At 36.7% G+C, this 25,862-nt stretch overlaps 1 protein-coding gene and 1 long non-coding RNA gene across 4 annotated transcripts; one reads left to right on the top strand and one right to left on the bottom strand.

The window, feature by feature from the left end:
* Positions 1-1,622: 1,622 nt before the first annotated feature.
* Positions 1,623-20,585, top strand: LOC114532867 (protein CIP2A homolog). 3 transcript variants are annotated; one of them, XM_028554462.1, is made up of 24 exons: positions 1,623-1,847; positions 3,282-3,441; positions 4,120-4,175; positions 5,364-5,458; positions 5,942-6,038; positions 6,447-6,569; positions 7,662-7,807; positions 8,896-8,971; positions 9,256-9,456; positions 9,839-9,995; positions 10,471-10,609; positions 11,806-11,881; positions 12,145-12,168; positions 12,302-12,420; positions 12,633-12,894; positions 13,094-13,156; positions 13,479-13,589; positions 13,906-13,968; positions 16,289-16,330; positions 16,496-16,587; positions 16,892-17,005; positions 17,571-17,653; positions 18,216-18,355; positions 19,778-20,585. In XM_028554462.1, exons 1-24 carry the CDS (start codon positions 1,740-1,742, stop codon positions 19,967-19,969), a joined length of 2,739 nt encoding a protein of 912 aa, XP_028410263.1. In that variant the 5' UTR covers positions 1,623-1,739; the 3' UTR covers positions 19,970-20,585. The 3 variants fall into 3 exon arrangements, with proteins under 3 accessions (XP_028410263.1, XP_028410262.1, XP_028410264.1); XM_028554461.1 differs by having other exon boundaries at positions 4,057-4,175; XM_028554463.1 differs by lacking the exon at positions 1,623-1,847 and adding an exon at positions 2,521-2,581 and having other exon boundaries at positions 4,057-4,175.
* LOC114532869 lies at positions 16,832-20,961 on the bottom strand. The gene is made up of 3 exons (XR_003687989.1): positions 20,806-20,961; positions 19,773-19,919; positions 16,832-16,985 (listed from the first exon to the last, which is right to left on the bottom strand). It is a non-coding gene; the product is annotated as an uncharacterized LOC114532869 (long non-coding RNA).
* Positions 20,962-25,862: the final 4,901 nt, after the last annotated feature.

Here is a 25,862-nt window from a genome sequence, read left to right as displayed (position 1 = left end):
ACTTAAGATAATATTGTTGTTACTAACCTTTTCTTTACTTGTTGTTGCAGATATAGGATCAGGGTTTTCTTTTGTGGGCCCATTTTCACCCACAAAGTGAACACTGCAAACGTAACTATCCTTGTTACAATTGAATGAGTCGCCACGTTTACATGCTTCAATCCACCGTTTTCTCCTTTCTGGACATCTCTTCGCTCCAGGAAAGTGGAAAAATGTCACAGGATCACCTTCTACATTTTTTTGCATACGTTCAGGGTAACGAGAGTCGTTTTTGCACGTACCCCAAGCACATCTTTTTGTGGCAACCATAGTTCGATATTTAAATATTGCGCGCGCTATCATTGTCCGAACATCACGCTTTGTTTACATATAAATGTCACGTGATACTACACGTGCTTTTCATTGCGTAAAAGGTGTATTGATAACAGAGACGCGCTTAATTTTCAACATTCTCAAATTTCGTGAAAACCGGAAGTAATAGGCGGAAAACGTCATGTAAAATATATATAATAGTTCACGATGTAAACAAAACACGCGCGTGCGCAAAACGGACTTGACTGCCACTTTAACCATTACGGGTTACTTTGGGTTGGTGATTTTTGATGACGTTGCATGATAAATAAACATTTGATGATAAACATTTATCAAGAACTTCAATTCTTGGGATTATAGCGTGAACAAGGACTGTCGTACTTGCTGTGACATTGAAATGATTAAACACTATATTCATAGAAAATACAAAAATATTATACTGTTAATCAAAGAGCAGTTTTATGTACTTCAGACTATAGACCGAGATCGAGGCAAACAATGTAATCATTGACATTGTTAGTCGGATAGTTTTCATTGCCAGAGAGCATAAATCAATAACCAAAGAAGCGTTTATTCAAGTTTCGTAAGTTTTTCAGGTCAGGTTACCTGGTAAGTACTGAAAAAGCATCGAGCTTAGATTTGGGACCTTAATTTTGATTTTATATGAAATGTTATATGTTCAACATTCAGCTTTTTTTTTGTATGACTGTAATATAATATTCAAAAAGGCGCGTGATTTTTTGAAGGCGGACGTGAAGACGGACGTGATTTTTTGAAGATGAACGGAGGGTGGATGCGGAAATTGAGACTAACTAGAAGCAAGCAGGTATAAGCTCTCTAAACAAACGTCTCCAGAATTGCATGACCTTACCAGTGGAGCTAGGATGTTTTTTATTTTTATCATTTCAATTGTTAAGTCACATACACATTTCAAATACTAGTATATTTCGCGCCATTACACACTTGCGACGACGAAAAATAAAAAAAAAACAAAATAAAAAAGACAAAACAAAACCGAGGAGAATTTTCAACTCCGTCGCTGACGCCGGAGTAATATGCAGGGAGCTACCTTAATTTTTTCTCGAACATGTAATTTTCGAGTGGATGTCACATCTTCCAACACCCCTGGTCGCCACGCCTCAGGGTAAACGAGTTTTACGGTGTATATACGGTATTCCGTATTTATTTACGGTTCCGGTGTCCCTGCCAACCACTGCTGCCCGTTACGATACGAGTCCCTCATTTGAGTACAGTTTTTAAAAAATGCGCAGATCTGATGCGCACACGTCCCCCGCGAAGGCAGACGAAATATTTGAATCTTGGATTTGATTTCAAAATGTTGGAAATTGTTCACACTTCGCAACGTTGATAAGAATTTAATACCAAAAAGATTTTTATTTGATGCATTATATGAATTTTTTTGAAAGATGTCTTTGGACATAAATGCATGTCTTAAAGCATTCTCAGTCGCGTGTTGCCAATACCGTAGCCATCCCAATGAACAAACGCTCAAATATGTTGAACGGCAGATGGACGTAAGTTATATTCGTTATATTCGATAATTTTGAAAGTTGTTTTGAAATGCACTTAAAAGCTACGCTAAAACCGTAGATTAGGTGCACAGGAAATAGTAAATACCTCAGAGGCCTTGTAGTTGTATTGAGAAAACAATCAAAACATCTCATCAAGTTTATGTGTGTGAACTGCTCAGACTCTGAAATATGATTTATTATTAAATTTGCACAGACGAATAATTTAACAAACTGTGCAGATAAGGCAGATATGACCTCAAGTTGGATAAGCAAACATGTACAAATGTAGATATGTTCCAATATATTAACTAGTCTTTAAACATAAACAAAAACTTATCTTGATGTTTTGACCTAAATGAGAGTTATAGTCATGCTAACTCATCTGATGAAGGCTTTAGGTTAAAACATCGATATTTTGTCTATTTTAGGCAGCTTTTCAACAATATACCACATTAAATGCAATGTACATATGTAGTTTGAAGAGTAATAATTATATCCATACCAGCTAGGGTGCATTCTGTGTACCTTGCTGGAAATCTTTAGTGTGGAGTTACAAAATTGTAATGTATTTTGTGGTAAGGCCTGCAATGTTGGCCAATGCTAAAAAGAACAAGCACAATCCCATTTATTTGGCCTAATTTGGCAATAACGTCCAGGAGAGAGAGAAAGAGTGTGTGTGTGTTACATACATAAGATAGTATGACATAACCACATTGACCGGGCTGCCTATAAATTTTGTAAGTATATAAACTAATTTTAAACACAAAGAAAAGCAAATTTGACATTTCCATGCTACGTCTTGCATCACTTTCAATTAAGTAATAAATAAATCTACATGACTGCACTGGTTCAATGGTCTAAAAGACTGTCAATTATACATAATGCATGTTAATTGCAATTTAAATTTCTACTTGCATGCACTATTACCAGCGTATTCTAGATTATACAAACAGAGTTATACTGTATATATGCAAAATAATTCACAGACCAGACACTAAAATATTACAACAACATGCAAGGGAATATTAAAAACGTATGAATTAAATAGTTTAGAATGAATTGAGTCCAATTGCGTATCAATGTTGATGTAGATTTACTTATTACTTGAAGTGATGCAAGACATAGCATTGAAACGTCATAAAATAAAATTGCTTTTATTTGCTATATTGCTTTTATTTGTGTCTAAAATATTCTCTATAAATTATTAATATTTAAACATGAAGTAAATTTTTAATAAGATACAGAAAACAGTAAATCAACTAGTGTCAACATTAATGTCAACCAATTAAACCTTAAGCATTTTTTAATTATAGTTGGTGACAGGATTCACCAATTAAAATCATGTTTTTATTAGTTCTTGATTAGTTGATTTGTAAAATTTAAATTTTTTTGCACTAATTCACTGTTTAATGTACTAATTTGTTGATCTTTCCCTAGGTTCTTATTGGCATCACATCAAATGACAAATCATTGAGTGGTTTTACAGCAAGAGAATTGCTGCCAACAGAATGTCTTACATCACTTGTTAGTATGCTAAGTGAAATAAATAACAAACCAAGACTGACGAGCAAGTGCTTGTTGCTCCTGTATAGCCTAGGTATGTGTGCTTTATTCATTATCATTGCATGTGTAAAAGTTCAGCAACCTAATTGCAAGTTTACTTTATCAGCCAAGTTGTAATTAACATACATATTGATATCTATAAGGTTATCCAACCTGCCATATGGGTTTAAATTTAATGCCTATAAATACCCATTTGGAGACTGACCTCGGGGTATATTTGGTTGGATGGTGCACTTTTATATTAAAATTGAAATTAGAGTATGTTTAAACTGATTGGGAGATGTTGTTGTAAGAGAAGTGTTTCTATTGAACATTTAAAGATACATATTAAGATGGTTAATTCAATGTAGAGATGTCATCATTCGTAAAGTATATATTGTTTTAGAAAAATATCCCTATTAAGGCAGGTATTGATATATTAGAAAGGAATTATGTAAAAGTTATGTTATGTGTGTAGGATATAGATTCCATGGTTTGTTTATTGTAATAGTTCCCTTTATTTTTGTTTACAAGAGAGATGTCCCGCATCTCCCTTGATAGTACCAGCGATGGTACAGTATTAAGGACATACCCTCTACTGGAGTCAAAACCAATATGTTACAATAAAAGTTGTTTTCACTATATGTTGATAAGGTTTGTTATCTTTCAGCTTTCGACAATGAAACTAGGATTATGCTGCGCGACTCTTATCATCTCACATCCACATTAACAGGACTGCTACTTGAGCACAGTTCTCATTCATCATCAAATGAAGGCATTATATTCCAGGTGTGGTAATATCTCTTTGTTCATATAATTTGAATTTTTACAATCAAAATGATATTGCGGGCGGACTATTTAAAAAGTTCGGTTTTCTTGTTTTTCCGGCAAAATATTCGGACATGCTTGGCAAGCCCTCCAACGTGAGAGCCATGGTACGGTTATATGCATGCCTACAGTACACGTTGTACCATATAATAGCCTGCATGGTAGCTAGACGAAAGGGTCCTGTGGATTTTAAAGTTATCACTTTTCGCGAGCTATTACAGATTGTTCTCGAGACTTCATCAAGAAATTTGTATCGTGTTCAAATAAATCGGGCGTTGTTTTCAAACGGAAAAAATGCAAACGGGACGCGAGGTCCCATGCAAGGCATTCCTCCGATTCCATGTACAAAAACAAATAACACACAGAAGAAACATAAATTATATAGCTACACGCATCGAATAATTAGCATAATGCCACAAGCTCGAAAATCAAAGTTGTTGTTTTTTGGGTTTTTTTTGCAAAATATCTAAATTTTTCGGAAAGAGATAGTTGCCTAAGATAATTTAAGAAACAACTAAATAATTTAGAATCAGGTAATAGCATAAGTTCTCTTCGCATGTTAATCAAGCTCTATGACATGAACAGGTTCTACGCAATGACCATGTACAGGGCATCGACATAAGACACTAATAAATGTAAATACGTTCTTGAGAGAAACGATTTGAACATTGCCAGGCTACGTAGGTCTGAGGGCTGAGCAGTTCTACAAACACAGTTCCAAATAGGAACGATACAATTAAAAAACGATGATTGGAATGTACTTGTTTTACATGAGGGTACTTTGAGCATTAAACTAGGGTTTAAACTGCAATTACGAGTACGACCATAAGTAGCCCAGAAATCTGTTTGTACTCAGTCTTCGACCACATTGTTTACGCGCGCGGTCAGCTTCTACTGTCTGTACTAATTACTGTATTATGTACCCATACATATAGCTTTAAAAAAGAATGTTAAGTCCTTTATCTCTCTATTGTAAGATATTGGAAGAATATTGAGAGCTAACAAACGTTCTTTGTAGACAAGATTCCTCCCATCTTTACTTGCATTAATATTTAGATCATGGACCTATGCGACTTATATGTAGGAAAAGCATGTAAATTGTAAAGGAATATAACGGAGGGGAAAACGATATAATTTTTTCTCTTGCAGTGTTTACAGTTGTTACAACGTGTTACATATGATTGTCGATATCCTCTGGCAGTTGCTCATATTCATGATCTGGTCAAATTTTTAGTTAATGAAATGTGAGTTTGTGAGAGCAGATAACAGATAGAAGAGGTGTCATCCACTACCGTATTTGTTTCCAAAATATCAGTATTCAGCCAAAAACATACACTAGCTATTTTCGAAAATTTCAAAACGTCTTTGTAGAAGATGCAAAACCACTGCGAAGGGTGATGTTTGTACAGCCTCGTACCCAGGCGCTTTAAACAACTATAAATGTAGACACACTACAGGCTTTTACTCTGCGCGCTCACTCAGCTTAGCCACTGATCCATGTAAAGCCTGTATTGTGCCTATATTTATAGTTATTTAAAGCTCCTGAGAAGGCTGTTGTAGGTATCTCTTCGACATAGGATGTGTGTGGGTCAAGAGTTTTCCCTTCACTGACAGCTCTAATTATAAGCGTATACGTATTAGAACTAAAGATATCTCTATTAGGTAGATACCAAAACCCCTTTCTGTATGGAGTTATTGATGGAAAATTATGCATTATTTATTTATAGACAAGATGTTGAATGTGAACTAACCATGCCTTCATTAGGAACATTAGCCAACCTTTGCCGGAACAATATTGCTGTACAAGCCCAAGTAAAAGCTTTGGTGTGTAGCGTAACGTGTTAGATGATTTGCATTTCTTTTTTACTTGGCACTAAGAAACTAGATTTTCTTAAACTTTAGTGTACGTATGAGATATCTGAATATAATTTGTCGTTCAATTGCCTTTTTGGTCACTGGTTAGGTTGTAGCCTAATACGAAGAAATAACCAATTGTATTTAACCCTTGCAGAGATTATAGGCCCGTTTACACAACACTCAATTCATCGGAACAGCATGGATAAAATAAATATACCCATTTCATCAGTGCCCGCGGCTTTTGTATTTGTACCCTGACACTGACAATATCGGGTACCAATCTTAGCCGTGCGGTGGCTTATTAAATAAGGGGTTTTTGGAGAGGCGCCATTTGACTATTAATAAGTAAAGTAAAATTATTCTGTTCAATTTTAGGACAATATTAAATACATCTACCGTAGCTTGGTGAAATTTTTGTCACATCATAACTTGACAGTGATTGTGTATGCTTTATCGCTTATAACAAGCCTGGCTTTAAAAGAACAACTTGGCGAGAAGGTATTGTTGAAACTTTCTCACTGTTTATGCTACATAAAGCATTATGAGTTCTATATATATAAACTGTTATTTCTTTCTTTTTATACATAATTAATGCCCAGTATAGTGGCTCTAATGTCTTTCGCATCAAAGAAGGGTATAACATGCAAAAAAAAGACAACAAAATAGACAAAAACCATTCAGGTCGAAACGTCTGGAAGTGTTTTTGTCTATATCTCAGGCAGTTGGTATTATGCCACATCTGATGCGAAGATATAATTGGAAGACATTGCCTAAAGATCCTGCCTGGTTGTACAGGTTGTCTCGAAAAAGTATACTCTTAGTCCCTGATGATGCACTGTGGTGTAAAGGCCCGTTTAGTGTTTATAAACAAGTGTATACACTTGCAATTTTTGCTACGATTTTTAAAATGTGCGATTTTCTTCTTTTGCTAGATGTGAATGAGTGAATTATTAGTTACGGATGTTCAAATAAGAGCTCTTATACATCAGACCATTCGTAACTAATTACTCATTCACAGCTATCAAAAGAAGGAAATCGCACATAAAATCGCGGCAAAAATCGCAAGTATAAACGGGCCTTTAAAAACATTTAGCAAACCTATAATCTATATTAAATACTTTCTTGTTTTCTGGGATAGCTACCATTAAAATTGTTTGAGATCCAAACCTACATTTCTTGCCATTTTTTAGAAAGCCGAGCAGGTTTCTTTGCAGAATCTGAAACTAATTTAATGCATGCTCGAATGCTTGTCTAAATCAAAAGAAAAAAATGGCAATTCATTTCCTATGCCTAGATTTGGTGCCGACCGGGACACTCTTCTCTAATAATTTTCTATCTAAATCTTCAAATACTCCTAAAATTCTATAATTATTCCTATTGTACTTTCAAGGTGTGAACTGCACGTGCACCAAAACAACTTGACAGTCAAAATGTATCGTGAACAATTTTAATGTTAGAGGTGCGAGAGAATTTTTTCAAGAGAGACAAGCGCGCGTCGTATTTAGGGTATACTTTTTGAAACACCCTGTATTAATAGTATGTTTTTATATTATTCATACATCCCACCAATCAACATCTTGTATTCTTTAGCTGTTCAATCATAAGAATATCGACCAGACCTTTCAACTGCTCTTCAACATTCTCATTAATGGCGAGGGAATTTTGGCACGCAAATACTCTGTGGATCTGTTTGTTGACTTGTTGCCGACTGATAAGATCAAACACTTTCTTTCAAGGTACTGTTTTACATGCTATGTAACGGAGTTCTTCATTTACGCTAATTACATCTACCAATGTTTGCGACTTGTTATTGCCCAAGTATACAGTCTGCGTTCTCTATACAGTCTGCGTTTCCTTTACGGCTCAAAATACTGACATAATTTCGTAAGCTCATGCATAGCATAATGAGAGAACTTGATGGACCACTCAACGGTTTATGAATATGCTTCTCACCCAGCGTGTTTATTGCCTAAAAAGATGGCAGATAATATGCGTAATGTGACATGCGCGAGGATATTCACATATCAAAGTTCTTCTAGCCCTCTCATGTTCTATGGTAAGGCAGTGGTGGGGCCAGGGTTAGGGAAAATGAATTACACGGCTTAACCTAAATACCTTATTAACCACGCTATTGGTTATAGATTAGAAAATAGTGTTTTTAAATATTACAGTTGCAGTAATTTATTCTACCTTACCCTGGGGCTGCTACTGCCAAATTCCACAAAAGATTATTGTGACAATTGTTCGTACGAAGTTAAGAACACTTAAAATTAAGCAAGGAATCAGGAAATCAAGCTTGGAAATTGATGCTTTCGGACGGAAAATATCCATTCATTGCAAAACTTTTGCTTGAAATTTAAAACTCACTTTTTTACTCCCTGATTTTTCTTGTGCCCGCCTTAATCAGCTATTAGTATTCAAATCAGATTCAAACCAGCTCCACAGGGGCGCTGCAAGAACGATAATTGAGAGGGGATATATTCATATATTCCTAATACTGGTCGTCCGCCCGCTCCCAGTTATCGTGCTTGCGTCGCCCCTGCGGCTCCATTCAATCATAGAATTTCCTGATCATATCGAGCTTACGTTAGTCACTTATGCCATGCGTGACGTCATTAGTCACTAATCCATAAATTAGCAGGAAATAATCTTTTGTGTGAGCTCTACCAACTCAGCTACGAGTCATGAAGGTTTCATATGCATCATGGACAAAAACATGTGGCAAACTAAATGTTGTGCATATTGTTTCTAACTATAAGGTCGGATGAAGATTGCTAGGGGTAATTACGGTATTAATTATAATAATTTATGTTTTTTATTTTAGTTATGATCATCTCGCTTTTTATCTCAATCAGTCTTTGGACTTGCTTTCAAGATGTCAGCCAGATGAAGCGCAAAAGGTACTCATAAAATATACTTGTTTGAATATAATTGAAAAACTTCGTTTCATTTCAAACTTTTTGCAATGGTTAAAAACAAACAACATCCGACTAGAAAAGCGCCTCACAGCCTTCGTACAACTATGCACCCTATAGAAAATAGTTCTATTTACTCGATAACTGCAAATGTAGTTGTACATAGTAAGGCAGTGGTATACATAGTGACTATCATAACAGATGAGTGGCTTTTTCGCCCACTGCAAGGGCTATTGTTTCTCTGTAACTTCTAGTTTTTGACTCTACAGATTTTTCAGTTTTTGCTGGCGTTTTGTGGCGTATCTGATCTTCGTAGTATTGTTCATCGTGTATTTGAATCAAGCCAATCATCCAATGATACCTGTGAGCCAGACGATGCTTTTGGTTGTGTCTTGATCTGGGTGAATGTAGACACTGAACTGCATCTCGTTTCAATAAAAGCTTTGGAATTTTTCAAGGAAATGTTCGAGGTACAGTATGTTGTACTGGAGTCTAAGGGGAGAGGGAGGGGGCAGTATGGATGATAGGGGAAGGCGTTCGACCAGGATGGGTGCAGTATGGATGTTAGGGGAAGGCGTTCGACTGGGGGGGGGCAGTATTGTGGGACCGATTATACTGATAATTATGGGGGCAAACTGAACAATAATATTGAAATTAATTCGACTTATTAAGCTTCTAATATAATATAAATAATAGAAATTAATTAATATCCAGGGGCCGGTTGTATGAAAGCCGGACTGGGGACTCGAGTTGTAACTTGATTCTAAGGTGTTTCATTAAGCTCAATGTTAGTTTTTTTCATATGTGTGTTTTTTAATATGTGTGTTGTATATTTATTGAATTGCAATACAGGAGGCTATTGCAAACGGCGAATCTGAATATGTAATGTCACGTGTTGAGAATCTGCTACCAAGCTTGATCAAGAATCTCGAGGCCCCAACAAACGTTGCTGGTCATGCAACGGAAAAGAAACTCGAGAAGATTGTTCACGTGCTTGATGTTTTAGCAGGTGAGTGGAGTTTTTTTGGTATGCCCTCACCTTTTTAACATAAAATATTAGCCCGCCGCCTGCCTTCTATTGAGTATTTTGGGTAAAAGTACAATTTCTTCTGTAGTTGTAGTGTATATATACAGTACCTCCAGAAATAGCCTAACACTGCGGTTAATTGCGGTCCACCGATAGAAACCGCAGACGACCGCAAGAAAAAAAATACCTTTGAAGTTGCCGTTCGCTTCCGAACGAAATGTTATGAACAGCTGAGAACGACAACACAATAATCAAAACGAAAAAATGTTAAGAAGGTCTGCCAGACCAGATGCTATAGCATGATATACTCTTGTTCGAAAAAAAACCAAATGCACATCCTGCGAAAACAATGGCAATGTTTATTTTATAAAATTTTGTTAAAAATTTTATTAACAGCTTTCGGCGACCATCTTAATAACCTTCCGGATTACTTTTTTTCTATTAAATGTTCAATTAGTGTTAGCCAGAGAAGAAGAAATAGCGAAGCATCTTCATGAGATCATTCCGTTTGATATATTGCTGCATCTAGTGGAACAACAGTATAGGCTAAATGATATTGCAATGAAGGATAGGCTCAGTTTTACGGCAGATTGGAGGTAAGATATACAATTATTGTACACTTATGTTAATTATACCTAAAATAACGTAATCCGGTACCATTTCATTTTTACAATATATTCTGCTTTGAATGTTCGTTCACATGGGATGGCAAAGTCGCAATGACGTTTTGCAATCCGGACATGTTGAGATACTGTGTATGTTGCTATTATATTTAATCACTTAATGCACCGTTTCGCGCGTATGACAACGGACTTGTTTTTTGCCTGGCGTTATTACTTCCGACGGTTTGTGTGACTTGCTCAAGCAGGGCGACATGTCCTCACAAGCGTGTATAGAACACAAAACAAGTTCTGTTTTAATTAAGAGTTTATGCTACGAATTGACTTGTCCGTGGTAAATCTAGGTGACAGCTTTATATTATATTAACATGCATATATAGCTTACAAATGTTATATTATACGGTTTAAATTTACCTATATGTACTAACCTGAATAAGAACTAGGAAGAAAGTTCTAACTACTTCCAATATGGAGGTTATTTTAACCTGTTCATGCAATACTCATGTTCACTTTGGACGTACGTTATTGTTGGTAACTCTAAAAGATGAGAACCATTTTCTTTTTGGGTGGAGCTTTGGCGTTAGGGAGAACATTTATAAAAGTTCATACAAAACCATGCATAGTTCGGCGAAGTGCGCAATTTCCCGCATTGTGTGCATGATTAGCTGCATGGATTAGCTGCATTAATCCGCATTGTGTGCATGATTAGCTGCATTGATTAGCTGCATTAATCCGCATTGTGTGCATGATTAGCTGCATGGATTAGCTGCATTAATCCGCATTGTGTGCATGATTAGCTGCATGGATTAGCTGCATTAATCCGCATTGTGTGCATGATTAGCTGCATTGATTAGCTGCATTAATCCGCATTGTGTGCATGATTAGCTGCATGGATTAGCTGCATTAATCCGCATTGTGTGCATGATTAGCTGCATGGATTAGCTACATTAATCCGCATTGTGTGCATGATTAGCTGCATGGATTAGCTGCATTAATCCGCATTGTGTGCATGACTAGCTGCATGCATGGACTGCCAAACATATAGCGACATCAAGAACATGGCCCCTTTAGCCCCTTACTTATGTTGCTACTGGTTGGCTCATTCTGTCGTCCAGTTTACGGTTGTTACCTCGCCATTTTCTGACATTCAGAACAACCTTTGCCGTTTTTAGTGAGATCGGGGTTGCGGTGGCTTTGAAAACGTTGGATCTCATGATTAAAATAAAGCCAAAAGACAAAAATATCAGGGTATGTGCATGTATATGCATGTGTCAAATACTTAATTCCATGGTAGATATTGAGGTTATTCATTAATAAACCCCTACTGCATGCAAAAATATGTTAATGCTCTCTTTTTCGAATATGCTGTGATCGAGAAATTTTGATTGTAATTTTTTATAACTCATTTCGTTGTAATCAACCAATATGAGATGATAGAAGCGGTAGATCTATCTATGCAGTTGATTTATATATGCTGATGATTCTCATTTTTTTATGTTTATATTTCACAGGATAACTTGGGGGAACTAATGCAGGTAGTAGCACATTATTGTTTTCTGGGAGTGTAACTTTAATTATGTCTGAAACGTATAGAAAGGACAGTTCAAGAAATAAATATGAGTAAATAATTCACTGATCTTGTTTAATATCCCCATTTTTGCTGTGTAGGACGAACGTCTTGTGTCATTTTTGGCGAACACAATCTCCAATGGCCAGAAAGATGACATTCAAACTGCCCTTCGTGTGCTCCAAGAATCGTGCAGGAAAACTGATTTTCATATTAAATGGTAAGGAAATCGATGGATTATAAAAATTTCCGTGTTGAAAGCTATTTTCTTCTCAGAAAAACTATAGAAAAATTATGTTACGCTTTAAAAAAGTATTTTTGTCCAGGATTGTAAACATTTTATATATGCATGCAATCAGTCATTGTGTAGGAAGAGATTAATTTTGTTTCAAAGTTATGAATATGGAGAGATTATTCTCAACTTCCCCCCAGGCTTGGTGAACAGATCTTTGGAAACAATCGGAAGAAAGAAGAGGAATTGAAGTCATTGCGTAAACAACAAGATGATGTCAACCTTTCTCCATTGTCGGAGTCAACATTCGAGCCTGGTTCGAGCATCTTGTCAAAGGATCCACTGAAATATTCGTTAAAACGGCGCGACCGAAATCATCCGAAGACGAGTACCTTCGTAAACAGCATGCTAGATGAAAGCACTATTGAAAATTTAATCGATAAAATGAAGTCGGGAATGGAGGTACCTAACTATTTTCGGCGACTTGTCGGCAGGATATGTTTGACTTGGAGCAAGCTTCTTATCAAGTTGTTGCGATATTGTTCGCTATCAAACTAGTTGAACTATATAGGTTATCGCTAGTTATTTTGTAAAAAATTCAGTACAGTTTTGCATTGAATTGCTCTGCATCAAGATATAATGTAAGATTTCTTCTTTCCAGATAAAAGATACGAAAGCATCAGAAATTATGGATGTTTATGAAGCCAAACTTAATTCACTTCAGGTGTGGTAAGATTCTTTCCCTAAGACTGCAATGTCCTTTGTAAAACATCCCAGTCATTCATTTAGGATAGATTTAAAACATTGCACATGCAGGTGATCAAAATCCAAACAACGTACATGCATTTTAGAAGCACTGTACCTATATCAATCGTTTTTGACTTGCAAACTTCAATTTAATGAGCGTGTAGTTGAGTTGTTACAGGATGAAGATCATATTTTGAAATGCTTTGATATCATCACATGCAATATGTATTCACACAAGATTTGGGTCCATAGGAATGGACCCAAATGCATTTTTATCTATATTTCGAATTCTTCAACAGACAAAGGAAAGTCATTTACAAGATCTGCTGGAAGCAAAGACGTTGGCTCTTGCCCAGTCTGACCGCATGATCTCACAGTATCGATGTAGAAGAGCACAGTCTGAGGCGGAGGTGATTACAGTATTTGTTGTATAGGTATCAATATATTATATGTAGGCAGTACAAGTTAGTCATAGATATAGCCAGTATGAGTTTATGAACAATATGAGTATTAGAAAGGATGGAGAAATATCCTGGTGGAGTACGTCTAAAATATCCTTTTTAATCTTTTATCCAAACTCTGAAGTTAAGAAAATTTCTCCATCTCTGCTCTACCTGACACAATAAAACTTGAATGGTATTTGACCAAGTAAAGTATTAGAGAAGGACATCTAGTCTCGCTGTTGTTCATTAAGTTCTTCAAAACCCGACTATTATTGTGTTGCAGTGCACGAAGCTACGGCATATGTTGCAAGAGACAGAAAAACGTTGTGAAGCCCAGGTTGAACAGGTATACATAAAAACTGAACACACGATTGATCTTTTGTAGAGTAACTAAGCACAGAAGAATATAATATATACTCTACCCCCACAGAGCAGAGCCCACAAAGAATACATCTGGAGCATATATGTAATGTTTTATCACATCTGTACTCTCGGGGTATGTCCAAACAAGCCGAACACCTGTCTTCATTGCACGATGCAAACACATGCATCACGCATGATAAAGATTATTACATGATTACATGATTAAGATCTTTTAATTCGACCTATAAATATGGAATAAGCACGGAACAATGTGATACATGCACGGAATGTGCTGTAGAAGCCTTTGTCCTAGAATCGATATTTGTCTCTGTAAAAGTTGTTCAGAGAGACTAGGGGCGTACTTTGTGAGGAAGGAGGCCAATTGGGGAGAGTGGCCGTTAGGGAAACTTTCCTACGCGACCAGACGAATTTGGGACCGCTAGAATTCCGGTTCAGGTGACACCGCAGAAATTGGTGTTTAAGACGTTTCAACCCGAAAATCTAATCGCTGGTTCACAATTGTGCATTTCTGTATCGCCCTATCAAAGAGAAACCTTTTGAATATCTTAAAAAAGTTCAATTTTTCTTCTGAATACGCATTCTGCAATCTTTTGACAGCTCATCATACACATCTGACCGCTGTGAAATGGCCATTTTGAGGCTTAAAGTATACACAAGGTTATTAATTCAGACGATTCGTTTTTACCGTGAGCAAGCTTCAAATCTTTTGTGCAAGACATATTTTCTTGAATATTTATGAATCTTTTTCCTCACCAAGTTTGAAGTCTAAGTATCGAGAATTGCGGCTAAGCCTATACCAATTTCCGCGGTGTCGGTTCAGGTGTTCATGCAATCTTGTTTTCCAAGCCCGCGATCCTCTAGCGAGGTAACTAGGTTATGGAATCTAAATCGGAAGCCAGAAACTGATGCTGATACTGGGAAACATTTGATTGATACGATTGCAAAAAATTAAACGATATTCAGTCGGTTTTGTTTTTTATTACTTGACAATTTCTGTTTTGTATTACAACATTCCATACAACAACCAATAAGAATCATTTCTATTTTCAATAATCCCAGTGCCCTTGTTTCCTCGCTGGAACACCGCGGGCTCGGAGAACGAGATTGGTGTTCACGTGGTAGGAGAAATAAAAATTTAACCGGTTCTACGTGTTCTCACAAGCAAATCGGAAGATATCGAGGACGGTCCCAAATTCGTCCGTTTCCATGTGGACGTAAAGAATAAAGTCTAAAGCCCGACGCACACTGGAGGAAACAGCTAGGCAGAGCGTCACTCGTGACTGTTAGCTGAGGTGTTTCCTCAAGTGTGCGGTGTCGTATTCTGCATTTTCTGGCATGCGTGCTATCTGCGTCGGATATTCAACATGTTGAATAATTTTGTGCACGAGTGAACATTTCCTCACAGTCCCACACCGGGTGCGTCCTGAGCTATCGGCTCAGCAGTTGGAGCGAATGCGAGTGTGTTCTTTATTTGAATTATTTTCACAACCCAAGTGGACGCAAAATAACTTAATAGTTGCCGAATCAGTACTGGAAAAAAATTAGCGGTTTTTGGTCGATTATGCCTGTCTATACGAGGTAAGGTGTCTTGAGTTACTCATTTTTTCGATGCCGTTAAGTCTTAAGTGATTTGTTAACTGCTAAAAAGTAATGAATGTAATGTTTCTTAACTTTAAATGTGTTTGAACCCGCTGTAAATTGATTTTAGGCGAGTATCATTCGCCCCAACTGCTGAGCTGATAGCTCAGGACGCGCGCACACTGTGAGGAAATGTTCACTCGTGTACAAAATTATTCAACATGTTGAATATCCGACGCCGATAGCACGCGTGCTAGAAAACGCAGAATACGACACCGCACACTTGAGGAAACAGCTCAGCTAACAGTCACGAGTGACGCTCAGCTCAGTTGTTTCCTCCAGTGTGCACTGGGCTTAAGAGAATGGTGCGGCCGTCAACTCATTCCCAGGACATTTTGAACGTGGCAATGGAGTCGGCCGGGGTCATAGTACCATAAAATATACTGGGTGTTTCAATTTTACAATTAGTGCATATCTTGATTGTTTATTTGAATACTAAATAAGTGGTTAAGAGTCTAGACAATAAGGTAAAATATCCTGGAAACGAGGTTTATAGGACGTCTCGAGACATAATCTTCTTTTAAAGGACTGTTGAAAAGCTAAGAAACCTATTTTGCTATTTCTTTTTAGAAACCTTTCCATTTCATTTTGTAAAGTGCTTTCAAGTACTCACAGTTGTTGTTACATCATGCTCTCTTTTTTAGATCAATAGGTTTTTGGAATCGGAAAAAGAATCCTCGGAACAGGTATATAATTTAATGAATCTGATGTTTTGGGAATTGCATCTGAATATATCTCTTCTTACTGCATGGTTTTTGTCTGACGGTCTGCCGCTTCGATCATAAAATAGAAAGGAATTTCGAGCGTATTTATTGCCGTAACTGATGAGTGATGTGTTTTCATTTCTTCAGATAAAGAAACTTCATGATCACGTTAAGAATCTTCAAGTGACTGCTGGTGAATACGAACAACTAAAAATCGCGTTTGCGGAGCAAACAAACAGGTGACTACCGGAAATAGAGTCTAACTTAGGTTCCATAATTACAACTGTGATAATTACTGTGATAAACTACTATATTTGCACATTTCCCATTAGACACTTTGTACAAAAAACAATAATTTATTCACAAGAAACAGGCCTTCAGCACTCAAAAATGAGATTCCCAGATTATGAAGACTGTTGGGGCATAGTCAAATTTTCCTTGAGCATTCATTTCATTATAACTTTTATCACCAACTGTGCTCAGTAAAGTATCAGGTTTTCAATTTTGCTATATTCGTTTATTGGTTTATATGTTGACGTTTAGATCGGAGACTTTGAGGGAAACTTTGAATGCCGCACAAAAGGAACACGAATCTTTATCTGAACTCAGTGAAATGCTCCGACGCCATAATGATAATCTAAAGAATCAACATGACTGGTGAGTATCATTTATTGCGAGAAAATACGAATTCACGGCTTGTTATTTTATATACTCTTGTCGTACTCTCGTTTGTTTTAGCTAATTCATGCATGCCTTATATTACTCGATTCAACATTGATATGAATATGGCGCTATTATTGCTACTCAGGTTTTAAATAACGAAAGTGATCATCACTCGAAGTTCATAGTTACAACCCAACATTTTGACACTCTGGTCTAGTGTCTTCATCGGGGGTTACATTTTCAATATAAAAGACCAGATATAATAAAACTCCTCTTTATACGTGCATCTCACCGAAGCTTCCCGCCTATATATATATATATATATATATATATATATATAATATATATATATTTATATATTTATATATGTTATATCAATAAGGACTTTTAACTGAAACTTTACTAATGTTAAAAGAGTTGACACTTCCACCTGATCAGTTATCCCTTGGAAGCTACTGTTACCTTATTTTCCATTTCCAACATTGATCTCTAACTATTCCTAGCCTGCATGCTCAATTCTTGACCCTTTTCCTAATGCTATCCCTTTTTTTTAACCTAGTGCAACCCGCCAGTTGCATCAATTGGAAGAGGAAAGAAAGAAAATCATGCAACAGTTGCAACTGAAAGATCTAAAAATCAACGGTATGCAGTTTTCTGTTTTTAAGCCGGTTTACGGATAAGAATTTCCACTGGTGGATTCTATGTGTGTTCCTTCATAACTGAACGAACTGCTCTCTTAACAACAGGAGCAAAAAATAATTACCATTTGTCTGACTGATCATTTCGTTTTTGTGGGTAGCCCGCTCGCGGTCTAACCACTATGTTACACGCAAAAAACGATGAGCGATGATGCATGTCTGTCCGCCGAGTTTGTTTATCTACGAAAGAGACTAGGCAGAGCCGAAATTTTGTCAGCCTGATTGGTGTAAACTGGCCTAAACTTTAAGACAAATTAATCGTAGAAATGGTATTTCATTGGTATTTCATTGATTATTCTTATGTCTTAACAGTATCCAACTAGCAAACTGGCCCATTTTTGCCTTTGCGTATGGCATTAGAACGTAAAACTAAGCATCATGCAGTTGATTTCCCCGCCATTATTGCGGCCTGTCATTTGACATTGAACAAAACTTCAAAATCTTTGCCAATGCTTTGGAGGCTACCCACATGTATGCATTGCATACCTATTTTTATGGTTTCCTAGAGTTGTCGGAAACCCTCGAGGCCCAGGCTGAAAATTTGCAGAACAAGAAAAGTGATATTGAGAAGCTGGAAGAATCATTCGCAGTTACAAAGTCAGAACTCGCCAAGAAAGAGCAAGCAAGAAAGGAGTTGGCACATAAGGTTGGTTGTTTGGTCTCAAGGTGCATGTACTTAGGCATACTTAGGGTTAAGATCGGCTTCCGCTACGAGTACCGATACCAATAATCAGTCACGCGCATGGGCAGATGTAACAATCGTCCAAAATGTGACAAGACTGGAAGTCGCGAGTACCGTTTTGGGGCTGAAAATGGTAGTGGATAGGTAGGCGAAGTACCGAAATATATTTACTGTATTATTGTCATTTTCTGCAGTAGTTTTCTAATAATATTATTTAGCTTTTAGTTGTATAATGTTTCTGCTTTGTTGGTGAGACTTAAGGATTGTGAGTAGAGTTTTTGATGTGAATACAGCCGCTATACTCCGCCATGTTTATTTACTTCTTACGGAAGTCACAATCTTAACGCTTTAAAATTTCTGCGCTGCCAAACTGTAATACGTCATGTATTTTCGTATCGGTACTGGTAGTGGAAGTAGATCTTAACCTCCCTATTAACTTGACGAGAGCGGATTTCGTTTCCTGGTCTTCGATATAAGAATGCATTATAGGGCTGTTCACATGAGCCCAGTTATACCCGAGATTTAAAGAATCCCGAGATTAATTTGAGTTATTGAAATAAGTAAATAACATGTGGTGCAGTCATTCTAACAATAGCATGTGTTTGCTTGGTTTCAATAATACCTAATACCTCAAAATCGATTCTCCCGCTTCGTTAAATATCGGTTATAGCCGGGCTCATATGAACAGCCCCTTAGTTTGATTTCTGCGTATATTCCAAGCTCAATTATCTTTTGGCCAGCTAAGTTTCTGGATGTCCCTGGGCATACTTCTGGGAAACATGTTTCAGTTTGAATTGTCCCTATTTCCCGTTTTCTATCGCACAATTGTGTTTCTAAGAACTGCTCTCTTGTGTTCGTCTCAAGGGAAGGCTAAGGTAGTAGCCACTGCATGGTAGGGTGCCTCCGTTATCACTATAGTAAACATATAGAAACCTAAGCCAGGGTGAAGGCGCTATATTATACTCGCTATAGTTTAATGTACTCTATCAGGCTTCATTAATATGCGCGAGCGTCGCTTGTAGGCAAATTTAGCTTTGCTGGTATCATTTCATCACTTTTACACCGTGATACACGATAATTAGTCTGTTGTCATCGTAAAACAGCACCGTGCATAAACAGTTCTCCCTTGACCCTGCTGGTAAAATTAATTAAAATGCAAGAAGGGAAGCTGCTCCTACTGCCCCCTCCCCAGTCTATGACCGAAAATTCAAAAGAGAAATGAAAAAGAGAGGTATCGTCTTTTATGTCTTTTGGGGAAGGTGTCTGCATGTTAAAAACAAATCCGCATTCGAGACTGAGTTTTGCATGAGCGTCTACACAATGGACTGAGTGTAGTTAGATATGTAGCTAGAATGAGCAGTTGAAATGAATCGCTCTTTACTTCAGGTTGCCTCTCTGGAAGTGGTATGTAGCCAGCATGAAAAGGTGGTGAAGGAGAAAGAACAGCAATTAAAAGATCAACAAGGACATCTTGATAAATACGCTCAAATGTCTGCCATGATTCACAGTCTAACGAGTGGTACTGTATCTATAGTTAAGAATGAAGAAAAGGCAGTGACAACTAGTAAGAAAAAATAACCAATGTATCCTTGGAAGATTTATTATCTTAAAACAGTAGAGTAATTTATACTCTGTAATAATACCCTGATTGAATCGAAATGGGCTTAGATTGACGTTTACAGCAAACGACTATCTTTTGTGGTTATTTCTTTCTCCATCCTACGCAGGGGTGAAAGGTCGAGCACAATCATAACATCCGTTTATATATATCCTATAGGTTTTTATTTTCTTCTGTATACTGCAAGATATTTGCGAACAAGTATATCAATATGCAAACAGGATCGTTGGACCATGCAATGAATAATCCTGACGCAAAGATTATTTTGAAAATGAAAAGATAGTATATGCTCTAGCATACATACACGTAGCATCAACAACGATGCATGATACATCGTCATACTTCTGTCACGAGGAATGATAAAAAACGGCCTGTCTGAGGAGTCACCTTAACTATAGTTCTCTTTCCGTATTGTGACGTCGCGTAAATAAATCTGATTATAAAACAGTTTATGGTTAGGGATGTTTTTGTTCGCAAATATCTCCAGAAAAAAATTTAAAGAAGGTTCCATTGTTAGCAAATTTTGTAAGAGAGCATTTTTTGAATTCCACTTTCCATTCTGTGGTTAACTCATGCCTCAGCATTGACGCAAAGCTCATCATATATAAACTTTTAAAAAAATGGTGTTGATCTGAAGTTAGCGGTTTGAGTAAACGTTAATCTTAACCTGCCCAATATCCACACACGCGAACAATATTAGTATTCTTACTCTTTCCAAATTTTTAGAATAGCTTTAATTGAATGATTTAGGGATTTGAGAAACGTCTAGTGTATATAAATTTGACTATAATCTTACCTTGCCATTTCGAAATATGATTGTCGGCATCACCAATGGTATTAACAGGCGGATGTGAAGTATCTTCTAGTGGGAATAAAAAAGGTTTTGGCGTTTTTTAATAAGAATTTTGTATGGATTTTCGCTATTTTGTTCTTTGATATCAAATTCGGATTAGTTAGAATTTTTTAGCATGACCTTATTATGAAATTGGCCCCATAAATACTTAACTAAGTTGTCCTCCATTAAACTTGAACATTAAACGACCAAAGATTGATGGTTATCTTCTTACTTAAGGTATTTTGACAGAATTTTACATTGCCACTATTCAACCATGATGAAAATTATGACCCACGTATCAAAAACTACCTATCAAACTATTTACTAATTTAAATCTATTCGGTTATGCTAGCAATGACAGTGATATATGTCACATCGGTTAAGAGTGGTTGGCTATATCTATTGAAGTGTTTTTGTGTATGCGAAGTGAAATTTTCTGTCCAAATATGAAAATTTACCACAGAGAGGTTTTTATATAAAAATGTACCTATATATTTTCTAGTTCAATGATACTTAGTTCGATCGTACTTTGCGCGCTCAAAAATGTTCCTGAAAGGCAACTTACATACATGCATGGTGATAAATCTCCTTTACGAAGCTTGTCTTGAGGACATTCACAAACACGTGGCTTCCTCACGTTACGTATACAACTAATAAGACATCTCATGCGTTTGTTTTGTGTGCTAATCGTTTTGTAAGCGGCTTTTGCAACGAATTTGTCTTCAGGAAATTGATCTGAAAGCCCTTTCCGTTTTGGTAACTAGATAAGGTAACTGTTCCTCAGAATGTTTATACTAACTTATCAACGAGATTATGTCGTCTATTTTCTTTATATACACACACTTGTGTTTTTACGAGATATATGGTTTTAGTCAACGACTGTAGTTTTGGTAGTCCTCTTGTAATTTTGCATGTCAAAGAACAACGACACGAATTATCAGTTTGTAACTTGTAAGTCACCATGCACGTATATTTTTATTCCTACATGCAGTTGCACCGATGAAGACCAGAGTTGGCGTCGAAAACTTTGCAGGAATAAACACAGTTGGCATGCATGTATACCTACAAACCGATAATTCAGGTTATAGGCTCATTTCCATTGGCGGTGAAAGCCTAAAAATATTATCAATGAATATGCATGTACAAATGATACAACACGTAATAACAAATCCGTAGGGTTTTCATTGCTGAATTTTCAAAAATGCCAAATGTAGTGTGTGCAACTATACTATATATGATATATACAATTTCTGTTATCATATGCCTATGATATATAATGAACTTTAGTTTTTGGTTGGAGTGTGCAGAACACGAACTCTAGTTTTGCGGCAGTGATCGCGAACACGAGCGTGATCGCTGATTTTAAACATTTATTGTATAGTACGTCGAATGCCGTAATCCCGTCGTAATTCATTGTTATTCCCAGTCCGTGATCCAAAAACCGGATTACGGCGAAATGCACCCGAACTTAACTTATGGTAACAAGCCCTAAATCCCTTTATAAAGAATATTGGAAGGTTAAATTGGATAACTATGCATAAGTATGAATGTAAAAACCAATGTTAATTTACTTACGACTATTTTTTCAACCAAAACCGTCTTTCAATACTTTGCTGTGACGCAAAACAGTGTGGGTTCAAAACATAGACATCGCATTTTATCCACTTATAAATGGAAAGAGGATTTTGAGACAAATTTCCTGGTATCATTGTTGGAAGTTTGCCTTCAATTAGATTACGGACCAAACGCGTGGTTTTCAGTGAAATTGATTATCAGATGTCTCATCGTGCTATTCATAAGTTAGAGTCTTTCTTGTGAAACACCACCAAAATTGATAAGTAATATACAGTATACTTAATCTTGTAGTCAAATTCCATACTGAAAAGTACCTCAGAGGTGGTAAAATCCTGGTCTTAACTCGCCGGCAATCAAAATCCTATATTACTTGACACAATCTTGCGTTAAGCATGGTTTTCATCTGTCGTAATTCATCGGCGATGTTCTACGATCGTATTTATTTTCTTCTATAGACAATGGATTCTATTCGTCAATGACCATGCACCAATGAATTACCGCGATATATGAAAACCGGCTTTATTGTCATGCGGATAAACATGCATGCACATTCAGTGCATGTGCACAATTTTATCGACGAGAAAGGCATCATCACATTATTGACCCATGCAGCTACTGAGCTTCGAGTCCCAGTTTGGTGTTATTTTTACAGGTTTAGGAATTCGTATTCGTATTATGGTAATATGAAAGATCAGTGTATAATTGAAGCTATTAAATTTTTGAAATTTTCTTGATTACAGTTGCACTTAGAGAGCCTCTTTTGTATGAATAAAGTTCAAATTGCAGGAACAACATTTCTGTTGTAACTGAAAATCATCTGTCAAGAGAGAGCGCGGGCGTGGGAACTTACAAATCCTTCGGATATTTTATATCGTATGTTGGTCGAATTTTATACGCAACATCTGCTGTATACGTTTGCTAAGTGATAGCACATTATACTATTACTCATCGATGTTGTTCAAATAAGTGCTTGATAACGAGTTTATACATTTTTTACGACGAACCACTTCGTATTTTCCGATCCGCGCGCCATTTTGCGATTTGATGAACTGGTCCAGGAAGTTATCCATAGTTAAATATAAGCTCCGTTTGCACTCAATAAAAGCTTTTAATAATTAGTCATTGCCTGGGTATACTGCATGTTAATCTTATTTTAAAGTTACTTATATTGCTACCTGTCCAGACATAAAATATTTCCCAGATTAGAGCGGCCATCAGCCAGCTTCCTTTTAAATTTCTGACGTATACTGCGGACCAGCCTCAGGCTTTTTTGCTATATTCGAAGTTGAGTATTAACAGAACGCAACCGCTAATGTTGTTGTGCGCTGTTCATGGAAAAACCCAGGCAATAAAAGCATGCATGCGCGTGCCTTGCAGCACAACATTGATGGAATTTATTCGAAAATAGGTTAGTGTCAATATTGAGTAGTCAATTAGAGGTCAATTACACTGCATTGAATATATTTTTCTAGATCCGTGAATATTTATATTGATTACAACTGCATGATGTACTGAATAATATTTTTCAATCGCTCTGAAATTGCCCGTTGTTAGGTATAACCTGGATTAAACCTTATAGTGACAGTTTCTAAATTCGGGCTTCTCTCTAATAGCTGTTTAGCTTCAAATCTGTGGTTTTATTGCTTCTCGAGCATGTTTATTAAAACGCTATCTGGTGTTCAGCGCCATTTTCGCCCATTTTTAAGCTTTCAGAAAATACGTATTTAAATTAAACAGCAATATCCCAGATAAAACTGTAAAAAACAATATTAAGATATAATAGCTCCTTTATTTCGATATATGCAATCAAACCTGAGGTGATCGTTTCTCAGGTTAGGCCACCATACATAGTCCATGTAAATATCATATGGAATCGTAGGCCGTATTCTCTGGCACGAAAAGTCGCTTAGAAAACGATTTTCGTTGCCCCCCTTCGGGCACTACTTGAAAACACGATAGAAAATTAGGATAAATTATAGAAAGTCTAAATTCACTTGTTTTCACCTTCACAAACCTGCAGTTTTCGAGCATTTCATCTTCGAAACATCAGTGAATTTGCATGTTTTGCAATACACCGACGCCATTTTGATTCAGGAAATGTCGAGGATACTTGGTGTAATATACGACATATATAGCAGATTCAGCAGTTTTATACCGGTATTTAAATGAAGTTTCCTACATTTTTGCTGTGCAAGCAGGTTTCAACAAGGAAGCTTTGAGTGGAGTTTTACGAGGTTTTTCGCAAATTTTCATAGTTTTTCAAAACTGAATTAGTCAGAGAAGAATTGGACAACAATTAATCGGAAAACATCCGCCAATTTTGCATACACGCATCAAAATCATCCACGAGCGTTTTGTTTCTAGCCAAGTTATATAAAATAATTACTACACAATTCCTTTCCAGCAAACCTTTGTTTTAATTAACTACTTTTATAATACACACGTTTTCTCAGCAAAACTATTAACAACATCTCAGTTTTTGACAAAGTTAATTACCAACGCCTTTATCTTATTATCATCAATCCACTAAAAACGAATTTGTTGAGCGAAAACCCAGACATCTTTACGAAGTTGAAAAAGAACAAATTTCAAACATTTTCCTTATGAAAACGTGTGAGGACTTGTGAAAACTGCCAAGTTGGCCCAAGTCTAAACTTGCTGAAGTATTGGAAAATGAATCTGGAAATCCAGAAGTCAATGTTTGTGCATTTAACAACAATGCACTGATTGTAGATGCTATGGCAGTTATTCAGTCGATGAAAGGAAAATGGAAAACATTTGGCGATGATGCTCTTTTAAAAACCTCAACACGCTAGCACGAAAGTATAATTCCAAATGATTAGATTGTTGCAGACAGGTATCCTTAGTTGAGCATAAAGAATGCAGAGAAACAACGAAGAGCTGAAGGAGTCCAGAAAGTTCAAATCTTCGGAAAAGATCAGAGTGTTCCAAAACAGTGGAAAAAGTGTTTAAGATGCGGTGAAAACCAGAAATCCCTCATATCTTTCTTATGTGAACACTGGAGGTCATGTAACTCCTCCCGGTGGTTTTCCATTTCAACTATGTACGTAACTGCTAAAGAAAGATGCTATGTTTTATATCCCGGTGATTCCCCGAACGATATTGTTACAAGTAATGAGGTGTTTTCGCTTCATAGCACCACGAAGAAGCAGACACTCGTTTAATTCTACATGCCAACCACGCAGCAGCAACGTACGATAAAGTTATTATCAAAGGCCCTGATACAGATGTTCTTATACCTGCGATTGCCATGCAACAACAGATGCAGAAAGAGATTTTCTTTTTGACTGGCACGGGAGATAGACGTCGTTGCGTATTTGTAGCAATTATCTCGAAATTCTTGGGCGTGGATGTTGCACTTTGTTTACCAGGCTTTCATGCTTTTACCGGTAATGGCATTAGCAATCAAGCAGCATCATGGT

Source organism: Dendronephthya gigantea, unplaced genomic scaffold, assembly GCF_004324835.1.
Source record: "Dendronephthya gigantea isolate DGI-Jeju-01 unplaced genomic scaffold, DenGig_1.0 000081F, whole genome shotgun sequence".
NCBI classification, from domain to species: Eukaryota; Metazoa; Cnidaria; class Anthozoa; order Malacalcyonacea; family Nephtheidae; genus Dendronephthya; species Dendronephthya gigantea.
This window is presented reverse-complemented; position numbering and strand designations above follow the sequence as displayed.